At 39.7% G+C, this 13,363-nt stretch overlaps 1 protein-coding gene and 1 pseudogene across 2 annotated transcripts; both read right to left on the bottom strand.

The window, feature by feature from the left end:
* Positions 1 to 9,280: 9,280 nt before the first annotated feature.
* On the bottom strand, positions 9,281 to 11,557 carry LOC148725100 (allatostatin-A receptor-like; annotated as a pseudogene). Its single transcript, XR_015990379.1, has 4 exons — positions 11,058 to 11,557; positions 10,623 to 10,893; positions 10,214 to 10,460; positions 9,281 to 9,824 (listed from the first exon to the last, which is right to left on the bottom strand). The product of XR_015990379.1 is annotated as an allatostatin-A receptor-like (transcript).
* An 84-nt stretch (positions 11,558 to 11,641) lies between these two features.
* On the bottom strand, positions 11,642 to 12,718 carry LOC148725099 (uncharacterized; the record flags this gene model as incomplete). The annotated part of the gene is given in 2 exon segments (XM_088731441.1): positions 11,642 to 11,995; positions 12,389 to 12,718. Coding segments are annotated over 2 exon segments (474 nt in total), but the record flags the coding sequence as incomplete, so codon positions are not given.
* Positions 12,719 to 13,363: the final 645 nt, after the last annotated feature.

Genomic DNA, 13,363 nt, shown 5'->3' with positions numbered 1-13,363 from the left:
CTAAAACAAACTAAAATGTGAGGGTGACGAACTAGCAAACCTCAAAGCAATGATTACATCACTTGATAGACACTTGAAAAACAAGGAAGTATAACCGTTTCATTTTATGGGATAGAAAATTTATGTTAGTTCGTTCAGTTAGGTCGTCGAAGGGAACGCAAAACAGCCTCGCTGAGCGCCCAAAAAAACTCGCCAATTGTCAGAAGGGGCGGAAGGGGATCAAATATTCTCTGTTAGGAGAGCGAAAAAGTCGTAAAAACCGAGAATCTCTAATATTAATGATGTTAGCGATTCCGAAACTAATTGTACAATCCTTGAACTGCATAGCTGGTTTTTCAGCGTCTTGAAAAAAAATGAAGCCACCGAGAAACCTGCTGTTTTGTCTGAACGCGTGATGATTTTCGTAGAATTTGAATAAATTATTTTTGCCGACATTTCACGCATGTTGTTTTGGCAAAAAGTCTAACGTTATTTCCATGAATAGTATAATTAAGTCAACGTGATTTTCCTCGTGAAATGTAGGATAACGTGATATTAAAAAATTGAACGGAAACTGTTGCAGACTCTTAAAATAAAGAGAATAGAGACTGTGTCGATGTTTCTTAACCATATTGAATTTTTGGATGTGAATCACTCATACACTTAAATAAATAACCTGAGTAATTACTTAATACTCAGAGCAGAGTTTTCATTTCTTTAAATGACAATTCATGACAATATTCTCTATGACATCCAGAAAACTCGAAATAAAAAAGGGATTTAGGACATGAGTGGCACACTAAAAGTTATTCATTTATTTTGCAATGCAAAGTTGTTTCTTCGTTAAGTGTTAGTTACTGTCGAATACTTTGTAATGGAACTGTAACCTGAGGATTCACTAAGCCGAACAAGTAATAATTATAACAAGAGAATTAATGCCTCACCAATGCCACTTAAAATCCTGTCTACTGAATATATATACTGTATACGGGAAAATACCTTTCTTTGTTTCTATCTAAAATTGTCGGTTTTTGAGAGGAATAAGCGATGAACACCATGCTAATGAAGTGCATAAAATACAAGTAACAAGTAATAACTTTGTACTAATGGTTGTCAAACATTGTAATAAAAAAGCTGTCACAGTTGGTAATAACAGACCATCGTACTCTTGTTATAAAGTAAGTTATTGCACTTCGTTATCAACACCACTCGTCGCACCTTGTAATAGAATGATAGATAGATGGTCTGAATGCAAGTAGACCTAATGATCTGCCGCTGTTTCCTTAAGAGAAAAGCACTCAGTTATACCTTAATGTAGTTTACCATAACAAGTTAGACCGGCTTTAAAGAATAAAAAGTATACATTTGGAGCAAGGAAGTCACAATTGGGAAATCATTCGTACCTCATTACTGAGCCCCGGGTAGGATTTGCTGACCTGACATAATGCTAAAGCTTATTCTTCAGCTTCGATCCTTTGTCTCATGTTTTTGGTATGACTTCGCTAGTTTTCCTCCTGTACAAAGTCCAGTACTCTCATTTAACCTGGGACTGTTCAGTGTTTTTAATTACGACTAACTTCCCAGAGTTCTGTTTCTGTCTTCGTTAATTTTCCGGTGTCTGTTGCAGGTGATGGAACACGATGATAAAGGTTTGGATTATCACGTATCTGTTAGAGCAAAGCTCTATAAACTTTATGGAACTCTTCAAGAGTAAATATTCACAAGTTTTCCGTTACCAGATACTTTATTCTAAGAGCTTAGAGGGAAATCAAGTATTTCATGATCCCAAAGGTTTTGCAGTGGTGTGACCTTCGTCAGATGATTTATTAATTTCAAAAGAAACCTGCTACTTCCTTAACCAGACTTAAGATCTGAAAGAGAATCTGATCGATTTACAAAATAGAACAAAGCACTTACCATTTAAAGTTGAGAATGAGTTTTTGGGGTCAAAATAAACCGCACTTAATTGCAATGCGGTATAGTTGATTGCGGTATAGTTGATTGCAATGCGGTATAGTTGACTTTGTTCTCTAGAAGTAACCAAATCTTAAAAAACCAACATAATCTGACCACAAACATAAAAAACCCAAAGTTACCTGAGTGTATATACTTTCGACCTTTTTTGACTCAGTTGTAGACTTGACTTCGTTGTGTCGCACTGCCTAATAATCTTTGCACTTTGAAATGATCGTCACACTTTGTACTAATGCTTGTCACACATTGTCATAAAAAGCTGTCACAATTGGTAATAGCAGACCATCGCACTTTGCAGCACTTCAACCCTCGTCGCACTTTGTGATAGAATGATTGATAGATGATCTGAAATCAAGTAGACCTAATGATTATTAGCCTTGTCAATAAAGATGAGAAAAGTACGAGTAATAACAATAAAAGCAATAATGTTAATAGTAATAGTGATACTGATGACAACAATAATAGTTTTAAGAATGCTAAGTTATGGTCGACTTCAGATCCAAAGCTCTGATCCCGATCGAAAGTTCCGTTTGGTAGAAATTCTCTTCTCGAAAGAATTTCAAATGTCAGTTTGAAATAATGAGTACGATTCCTGCATGTGTTGTTTTGAGTCACGAAAAGCTCTCTATTGCAAGTGTACTATGCTGCTAATAAGCTGTCCTACTTTTATTGCATAACGTTTTGTAACCACCTAATTTGGTCGAATAATCCCTTTCACCTGTTCAAAAACTAATAATCACAATTTATTGAACATATGAAATAAATTTCAGTTAATCAACAACCCTTGTTTCGATTTTGAGCTATGAGCTTTGCTGAATTCCAGCCTTTGTCCTCGAGGGATCCAAAGTGAGAATCCTGAAACCATCCAATCAGAGCGAACTTTGACATCTCGATACGTGCCTGCTAACTCAACCACGGTCTTTTGTTCCCACACGAAGTAAGCAACAGCGTCCACTTTACCGATCAAAAAAGGCCGCATCAGCCGCCGTTCAAGCCGCAGTTAGCGCCTTCAACGGCTTGTCTCCATCAGCTACCGCTCCACCGACGCAAGCAAGCGATTCCTCTGGGAACGATACACTGGAAAGATCTTCACCGGAGCTAAATGCAGGTCTACAACATTATTCTGCTACAGACCCAGCAGAGGATTCTATGCAAGAGCTGCCGGCCAAACTGGTCAAAGAAATACTGGTGAGTTTATGGAACTTTCAAAATTGCTTCCCGAGAACTATTACGTCTTAAACCCGTCGCAGGATGAACCACTTACCCTTACTTTAGAAAATTCAGTTATTAAAATAAACAAGGCCAAAGCTACATCCATAACTGACATAACAGAATGGACAACGGCCTTTACTGCCTACATGGGAGTTCTTATCAGCAAGTTCCCACACCGTTCTTCAGAGCTATTAGAATGTGTCTCTGATTCGATACGCCGCTATAAACCATAAGGGGTTAGGTTGGTGTGTGTATGACATCAAGTTCCGGAAGAAAGCTGCTGCCAACAAATCATTGAAATGGTACATCATTGACCGCCAATTATGGCTTAAAACCTTTACGGTTGCCCCTTCGCTTTTAAAGAATGACATAAGTGTTTTCCAGTCAGGACCCTCATCATCAAGTACCTCTAGGGGGACCGAAAACCGTACTTGTCACAACTTCAACAGGGGGGTTCTCTGTGACAGAACCCCTTGCATCTACGTCCATACATGCAACCGGCCTGGGTGCGGAAAGGAACATCCCGGGATCAGGTGCCCCAATTTCTAAGGAACAGATAAGGAGCCCTCCCCAAGGGTTACAAGGTCAATCCCCCAGCACCAGAGCACCCGTCACCGAGAAAAGTAGCTTTGGTGGTGCGGTCACTTCTGTCAACGTGGCTAACTTGTACCAGGCCTTATCCATTCGTCCTGAAAGGGAACTTGTCAGCAAACTATGTTCAGAGCTGAGAGAGGGGGCTAGGATTGGCTATTACGGTCCTAGATGCCCACGTTTGTCTAATAAATTGCCCACAGCTTATTTAAATCCTGAGGTGGTTACAAGGAATTTGGCTGATGAGGTTTCAAAAGGGCGTACCATGGGCCCTTTTCCTACACCCCCTTTAAAAATGTTCAGGTTTCACCGATTGCTCTTGTTCCCAAATACATTCTGACAAATTCCGAACAATTTTTTATTTATCCTTCCCAAATTCTGGGACCTCTACCATCAATTATTTTATTGAAAAGGATGATTTCTCCCTGCAATATATTACTATTGACAAGGCCATTGCAGCAATTCAGAAATTGGGCCCAGGCTGCTACATAGGCAAAACAGACATCGAATCTGCTTTTCGGCTCTTTCCGGTCCATCCGGATGACTGGGAACTATTGTGGATGCTCTGGGATGGGAGTTATTATTTTGACAAAGTGCTCCCATTCGGGCTTCGCTCTGCTCCATACATTTTTAATCAGCTCTCAGATGCCATTGAGTGGATTTTACTTAAGGTGGCTCGTACCGGTTTTCGTCTTTTTGATGGTTTGTAACTTTGAAAGAATACAACAGAAAGACTGACCAAGGCCAGTTGAACACTTTTACCGGGTTGAATTATATAATCATTGGTTATCCAAAAATAGGTGTCATTTCGTCACTAGTAGTTTCCATGGCAACGCTTTCATAGGCTTATTCAGACGCATTTTTTAGCTTGTGGATTAAATAATTCGAAAACTAACCCGGTGACCCCATGATTTTTTTCAGTGATTGCTTTTGGCACTTGAAAAGGAAAATGCAAAAAGATTTTTAAAAAATTCTACCGGGTGGAATTTCAGAAAATCTAGAAAAAAGGCAATTTTCAGACATCGCAAATTTCCTTCCGTAGAATTTTCTATTTTTTTTTTCTGATGATTCCTTTCGACGTTATTATCATATTGGAATAATAAAAAGAAGGGGTCACCGGACTTGTTTTCATGCAATAGCTTTCGTGAGTTGAGCAATTTTCACGCGCGTTCTCGCGCATTTAAAAATCTGGATTCCATAAGGTCGACATTTGCTCATGATCTGTTATAGCTACCGCTGACAATTGCGTGTGCTTACGCGCGCGCCTACGATCTGATGTTTACAGACGTTTACTGCTAATTAAGAAAATCATTAAACAGCTGTCAAAGATAGCCTCCTGGGCTCATCTTAAAAATCCTACACTCGACTTCTGGCTATATTATATTATTTTCCTTTAAGTTTTAAAGTCTTCTTCCACTTTAGGTAGATTATCCTTCACTTGAGTTCTTCTTTTTTCGCTGTCGCAAGATTTCATATCGGTTGAATATTTCTTTTAAATGTGAAGTGAAGCAACCTTTACTTCTCCAAAAATCGTCTTCTTTATCTTAGTTTCTATCTCCTGCATTCACAGTAGCCGCTCAACACATCAAATTCAAGCTCTTAGGTAAACCTCTCACAAAAGTAGAAAAAATTCCACGCGCCGCCATCTTTGTTTTGATCTTTTGATCTCGCGCTTCTTTCGCACGTTTCTCTCGCGCGCGTCACGCAAGACTGACCTGTTTCCCGCGCGAGGAAACTGGTACGAGCCACCTTAACAAATGTTCCATCTCCCTTGATTGCCACAGTTTGGATATTTTTCTTTTAGTGGAGCCACCCTGTCCTACCCATCCATTCGATTCCCTTTGTCAGGCTAGCCTGTCAAGTATGATCTTGACCTTTAAAAATTTGAATATCCCCATCTCCGCTGACAAAACTGAAGGGCCTTCTCAAATTATTCAGTTCATGGGTGTCATACTAGATTCTGGGAAAATGGAGGCAAGGCTACACGAGGATAAGTTGGAGAGGATCAGATCTGCTCTCTCCACTTTCCAATCTCAGCGGTCTACAAAACTGCAAGAACTTCAATCACTGATAGGCACTCTTAATTTTGCTTGCAAGGTAATTCCCCCAGGGCGACCCTTCTTACAACGAATAATTCGTCTTACTAGAGGGGTTAAAATACCCCACCATCATAGCGGGGCTCCCACTCCCATGGAATATGGTCAGAGCCCCATTCCCATGGAATATGGTCAACCTATTTTCTTTTGAAATGTATGAAGTTCATATATTTTGAACTGCGGTATTAGATACGTATGATGCACGATCCTCGCAGTAGATAGATACATTTGTGAAAAGATACATTTGTGAAAAGTGGTCCAGAGTCTGAAGACGGGGGACTGGAGTTCAGGTATGCCACACAAGGGGGAATTTACGTATGATGCACGATCCTCGCAGTAGATAGCGCTATTTAAGCAATAGCGAAAATCAGACCTGAAAAAAACAGGCCTGTACGGGATTCGAACCACTGACCTCTGCGATACTAGTGCAGCGCTCTACCAATTGAGCTAACAAGCCAACTGGGAGCAGGCCGTTAAGTTGATTCGTAATAAACCCGTGAAAGTGATAAATGAGATACACTGAATATATGAAGATCATATATTTTGAACTGCGGTATTAGATACGTATGATGCACGATCCTCGCAGTAGATAGCGCTATTTAAGCAATAGCGAAAATCAGACCTGAAAAAAATCAGGCCTGTACGGGACTCGAAAATCAGACCTGAAAAAAATCAGGCCTGTACGGGACTCTGCGATACTAGTGTAGCGCTCTACCAATTGAGCTAACGAGCCAACTGGGAGCAGGCCGTTAAGTTGATTCGTAATAAACCCGTGAAAGTGCATCATACGTATCTAATACTGCAGTTCAAAATATATGATCTTCATATAGTCATTGTATCTCATTTATCACTTTCACGGGTTTATTACGAATCAACTTAACGGCCTGCTCCCAGTTGGCTTATTAGCTCAATTGGTAGAGCGCTGCACTAGTATCGCAGAGGTCAGTGGTTCGAGTCCCGTACAGGCCTGATTTTTTTCAGGTCTGATTTTCGCTATTGCTTAAATAGCGCTATCTACTGCGAGGATCGTGCATCATACGTAAATTCCCCCTTGTGTGGCATACCTGAACTCCAGTCCCCCGTCTTCAGACTCTGGACCACTTTTCACAAATGTATCTGGTGGGTTCTTACCCCGAGAGAAGCTAACAAGCGAAACCAGGTTCCTAACCAGCAAAGGGGGGCTAGACTCCAGCGGATTTGCTGGGTACAGCTTCCGGATAGGTGCAGCTACGACAGATGCCTCAGCAAACTTACCCCCATGGCTCATTAAGGTTCTGGGTCGTTGGTCATCTGACTCTTTTGAGAGGTATATCAAAACTCCACCCTCTGTTCTGGCACAGGTCTCTCAAAAGCTTGCAAACTAAAAACTACTGTTGAATTCATTTGCGATAATAAAGAAAACATCTAATTCGGTGTCGACACAACCAAGACCGGATCACGGAAAGGTACACAAATGGATCACGGACCGGATCATAAGACAGAGTGCGGATCGGATAGTAGAATCATGAATATAAATAAAAAAGGATAGAGAGAACATTATGAAATAAAGAGGATATTTGCTTACGAATAGGATTTTTATGCCCTCTTTCCTCAGTAATTTTATTAGTACCGATAAGCATTTGTAACATCGTGGCGAGCGCTTGTTGCGTGACAACATCCGGGCTTGTGAGATGGGGTGAAGGTATTTGTATTACACCTCTCCCCCTATAGGGATTGGGGTAACTTTTTAAAAACATGTTTTTAGTATGACTCATCCATCATCAGTATATTTTGTTGTATCCGTTGAAATCCCCCTGTAGGGATTGGGGTAACTTTTTAAAAACATGTTTTTAGTATGACTCATCCATCATCAGTATATTTTGTTGTATCCGTTGAAATTACAATAAAATCCGAATGGATAATGGGATTTTGATGTTACCTGTAAAAACAAAATCAAAGGATACAACAACATAAACTGCTCATGGTGGCATGAGCCATGCTGACTTTAAACAGCTATTCTCATAGGTTTCAATTTTATTTTGACTCTATCATTTTCATGAAGTTACGGAAGTATCAAACATGTAATAGATATGAAAACAAATAAATAAATAAATGATAAAATTGCAGCACCAACGGGCTGGAGAAAACTGTTTGATGCTGTAATTAGAACAAGAGCTCCCGGTCGTATACATACACACAGTAATTTTAACTTCAACTGAAGCCCTCATCTTCGTCGTCTCGATCTTCTTTTAAAACCTGTTGTCGTGATATCTTAAATCATTCTGCGAATCTTTGTTAACTGTAAGCGAAAAGAGAAAATCAGCCAATAGTATGACGGATAAAAGCCTTAAAACTAGCACATGACAAGCTTTGGTCAGGTTTATGACCTCATAAGAAGCATACAACATCGTGATGATTGTTATAGCGGCATTCCCACTTAGTGATTCTTTTTACGTTCCCAATTACATTTTTTGTGTTTTGCATGCTCATTTTTCCTAGTGCTTCTTATTCGCGTTCTTTCACTCCCGGTGATTTATATTCTGTTGAGTTTTTTCGTATAATTTTGCTTTGTTTAATTTCATTTTGTTGAAGCTTCTCGGTAAAATTCTGGACTGGAGTTTCAGAATCTATTTGGTTAACATCGATTCCTTTCCTGCGATCAGCTCTCCGTTTTTCGACCTTCGTGTCCACAAATCATAGAACGTTTCAAGTGCGATCGACCGTTGTACAAATAAATTTTAAAGCGCGTGTTGAAACCTGACTTTGTTGGCGGTTACAATGATAATTCCCAGAAATAACGTGGAATGCGAGCCGATTTCTAAAATTGTCCGATTTTATCATTGAAACTTGTGTCAGTGTTTTACTTGATTTCTTCTAAAACCATCCTAAGTTACCCCTGAAACAATTTTGTTAGTTTTATAACTCATGAGAAACTACAGACCAGAAACATTTTGTAAAGGGACGTGGATGAAACATTAAGGAACCGCCCAGTCCAAACTCTCCTGCTTATATGTCACCACTCGTTATATATTTTCCTATGTAAAATGATGGGCTTTTGGGACTCAACTGGTGTTTTTTATCAGTTTTAATTTAAGCTTGTAGCAATTAGAATTCGCATTTCTATTAAATGTCTAGCACCTGCGAAATTATTTTATATTGTTTTCTTTGTAGTGTGCTACTATTGTAATGCTCTGTTTTTATTCAATTAACTTCGCGTTTTTGCGTGAGGTTCTGTATGAATTACATAACGCCGTTAGCTATTTATTTTCGCCAGTATACGCGTTGTTTTTGTTAAATAATTTTTATTGCCAGTTGATTTCAACCAAGTCAGTCCTTAGTGCAGTTCTTTGCTAGCGCTGTGTTGCTCTAATTTAAGAGTTTTACTGCCGGACCTGGTTACGCCACACATTGAGTTCGTTTCTATTTCATTTAGTGTCTTTTTTGTTGTTATTCTTGTTGTTGTTTTATTTTGTAATTAGATGTTTGTATTAATAGTTTTTCAGTCAAATCACAGACATCTTCAAATCTTTACACCAAGTCTACCTGGCAAATAAATTAAATGTGCATTTGCTTTGTAACGTTAAACATGTAGTTACTTATCTACAGAGCTTTTCTCTTATTCTCGAGCTCCAGTTTCTCATCCGATCACTACGTTTACTTTATGAGACCGCCTAAGTGTTTTCCTCGATAGAGCCGTTGGTAGTAAGCGCAATGCCAGGCTAGCTTGAATTATGTACCCTACATGTGCGATTAGCAGAGCACAATAATCTGAGCTTTTCCCTGAAACGCTCATTCAGCAGAGCATAAATATAAGGGTTGATGGCAGAGTTGAACATGAACAAGATATCAGAAACGAAGTATGAGACTGACCAAATACGAAGATGTCAAAGTAGCTTAAGGTGTAAATCAGAAATCCTGTCATTCAACAAGCTCCAAATATGGCACTGACAGTGATCACGCTAAAGTGACTCGCTTCCTCACCTTTAAGACTCCCTGAAAGAAGAAAGTAAAAAACAAACTTAATGGGCGGTGGCTTTTGGCCTGACGGCTGTTGAGCTCCTGGGAAATCCTCAGGATCAGAAACAAACTTTGCCAAACCTATCCGGTCGTCACAATAACTCAGTTTTAGTGATAGTGAGCCTTTCCGGAGTGCTTCTAGGATTACCTTTTGCGTAATAGTATAAACCATACCCTGTTTTCCAATGATATTACAACACTAACTTATTTTCATTATTATTAAAATTATTAGTATTATTATTATTATGATTATTATCATTCGCTAACTAAAGAGTAGCATTGCATTGCACCAATGATTCTAATTAACTTGCTTTAAAAGGCCACTGAGAAATCTAACATTTGATCATTTTAACCCAAAGTCTTACCTTTTGTTGACAGGTGAGTTCATTTTGCTCGTTTCGTTTAAACCATAACACGTAAACAACTTTTGAATATACAATAGTCATCACCAACAGAGGAATTAGAGCCAACAGTACCAGCCATATGGTGCCGCATAATGCACCCCTCCACTGTTCGTGCCAGTTCCACTTACAGTTGCCAGTTGTTTTATCAAACGTTGTAACCAGGAATGCTAAAAAGCGCTCCAACGAAACAACAAACGGGAATAACCACCTGAAATTAAACCATAGAGGGTTAGATACCAGCATTCTCATTACGAACAGGGGCTTTCCCAACCAAAGACATTTAGGACAAATTAGAGGAACACGAACTGGAAATCAAACCTTATTATAATAATTTGTTGCCTGTGTGTTACATATAATTCTGTTCACGAACCTTTACTTTCCGCATGGTAAGTGCCGCATTGCTACCAACAGCACTTGTCACAGCGTAGAAGCGTTCAGTTGATATGACAACAAGAGTCAAAGAGGACGAGGCTGCTCCAATCCATGCCGCATTATCACCTGTGAGAATCATACGCAGCACTGATCCGATGGCTTTATTTGGATGGATGAATGTTTTTTTCAGAATATGATTTGGTGCTATAAATATCACGAACACGATGTGCGAGACCGCTAGGTTGACAAGTAGGTAGTTGATGGGAGTCCTTCGGAATAAATGCTAATTATGCATTATTAAGACGAGTCAGGTGGCTCTTTGTGTACAATGCAGCTGATGACAAAAAATCCAAGTTTATATTCAGGTATATGTGGCTTGCGATAGGGGTTTGCTATAAGATGGAAAGGCAGGGTTTTAACATATTTAGCGCACCTCATATCTCTATTTTTCTCTTCGACGAGACAGACCAGAAAGTTACCAGCGATGTTGGCAATGATAAACAGCGACAGTATGGTTGTCATGGCAATCTCAGCTGGTTCCGACATTATTAGAGGCTGTGAATGACAGAAGAGTTGTTTTTAGGCCACGTGTCATGTTCAAACGAATCAACTATAATGTTTTTCCTAACTTTCCATTTATCATTTGTTTATTTTGTTCGTGTCTTACTTTGGTTTATCATTTGTGTGCTGAAAGCTGTATGGTTTTGGGTAGTCTGTACTCATATCAACACGACATTCGCCATCACAGTGGTCAAAATACTGTGGACTCGTGAAGCACAGCTGAGTGAGTCCGCAACAAATTTTGAGAGAGATCTCTCCATATCAATTCAAACAGCCTAATAGCTGAGTTTGCCTTCCAAATAGTTCCAAATAAACTGTACGAAAATATCCTTCAGCCAACATTGGACTATTTTATACACTTTAACCCACGAATATCAGATTAGATGCCACAAACTACACGCAGAGGATCGCTCTCTAATTCGATAACTCCAAAACACACTTCAAAGAGCTCGTGGTCTCTGGAACACAATTCATGTAAGAGATATCGTTCAGTCCTTCTCTTACATCCTCCCCTCCCTAATAAGCCTGAAACTCCTGATTCAGAGTAAACTATTGAAAAAAACTTTTCTATGAAAATTGAAATGCTAAGTTCTCAAAACAAAACAGAAAACACAAAATGTCATAAATGGGAGGATGTTGTAACGTTCAGCAATGCCTTTGCCATCTTTAAGAGAGATCCAGGTTCCTTATCCGCTCCTTTTCCATGTTCTGCTTGGCTTCAAGCGTCTGAAGACGTGCGACGATCTTCTGTATACTGCTGCGAACCCACTCGCCATACCGGTCTGGAGATCTCCTCACTCGCACTGGTCTCTAACCCTGGGACGTGGCATCCTCTTCCTCCACCTCATTGATATCTCCTACGAAACTAACATAATTGCTTTGGTCTAGGACATTCATTTTGCTTTCACCTTTTCACTCTGGGGCGATGTAATGTTCTACGGGTTGGGTATCCATGTCACTTTCACTTTCTTTCAGCATGCTGTGCTTGCTGGGTGTATCTATTTCGAACTTACTTCCTTTACCATTAGGCACATCACAATTAGCAGTTAGCATGTCCACATCAAGGTTAGAATCACCTTGATCCCTGGCCTGATATCGATATACCTGATATCGCTGTCACAGGGCTGACGTAAATCATAATATGGGGGCTAGGGATCTCCAATATCTTGTTCGTCCTGACATCCGTTTCTACTCCTTCCGCACTTCTGGTAGCACCACTAGTTTCTCTTTCTGTTGTTTCCTATTATTGAAATGGACCACGCTGGACCTCCTTAAGTGCTATTAAATTTTCGTAACAAGATAGTTAACTTCGGTGACCCGTTTTACAATCTCGTAAGGTCCTTGCCACCACCTATGAAACTTGCTTTCTCCCCCTGGTTTCAACTTTGGCGAGTAGCGCAGGACAAGATCACCAGGTTGATAAACCGTGTGGTTCACTCCCTTGTCAAAGGCATCCTTCTGTTTCTTGTTTCTTGCCTGCGTGCAGACGTCTCCTATTTCCTTCGTTGCACGAGGAAAAGAGACCTTTTCCGCGTGCAACAAAGGAAATAGGAGACGTCTACACACAGGCTGCTTGTTTCGCGCTCAGGATGGGCTGTTTTCGTTTTTTACTATTTTTATTCGATTGTGTGATTAAATAAAAAAGGGATTTATGACAGAAGTGGCACACAAAAAGTTATTTCAAGTTGTTTTCTGGTCAAGTGTTAGTTACTGTCGAATACTTTGTAATGGAAATGTAACCTTAGGATTCACCAAACTCAACAGTTCATAAGTATACCAAGAGTATTAATGCTTTACCAATGCCGCTTAAAATCCTGTCTCCCGAATGAAGACATACGGGAAATTATCGGTTTTGGAGAGGAATAAACGATGAACACCATGTTAATAAACTGCATAAAATAGAAGTAACAAGTATTATAATAAAGTTCAGATATAACGCGTGCTGTCATTGGTTGAAAGGGCGTGCTCTATCAGAGTAGAGAACATGGAGTTGAAGCTGTCACGCCATCTGCAAATTTGTAACATGGCGGACCAAATGCTGAATTTTTCCCTTGGGTTTTTATTCGACCCAGAAGTCCTCTATGAGCTAGAAGACGAAAGAGAAAACGAGCTGTTAGCGTCGATCGATTTAGAGAATACTGTCAATGACAATGCGACCTACCCTTTAACTGAAAGTGA

This window comes from Stylophora pistillata, chromosome 8 (assembly GCF_964205215.1).
Source record: "Stylophora pistillata chromosome 8, jaStyPist1.2, whole genome shotgun sequence".
In the NCBI taxonomy this organism is placed as follows: domain Eukaryota; kingdom Metazoa; phylum Cnidaria; class Anthozoa; order Scleractinia; family Pocilloporidae; genus Stylophora; species Stylophora pistillata.
Note: the sequence above shows the minus strand (reverse complement) of the source record. Positions and strands in the feature narration are given on the sequence as shown.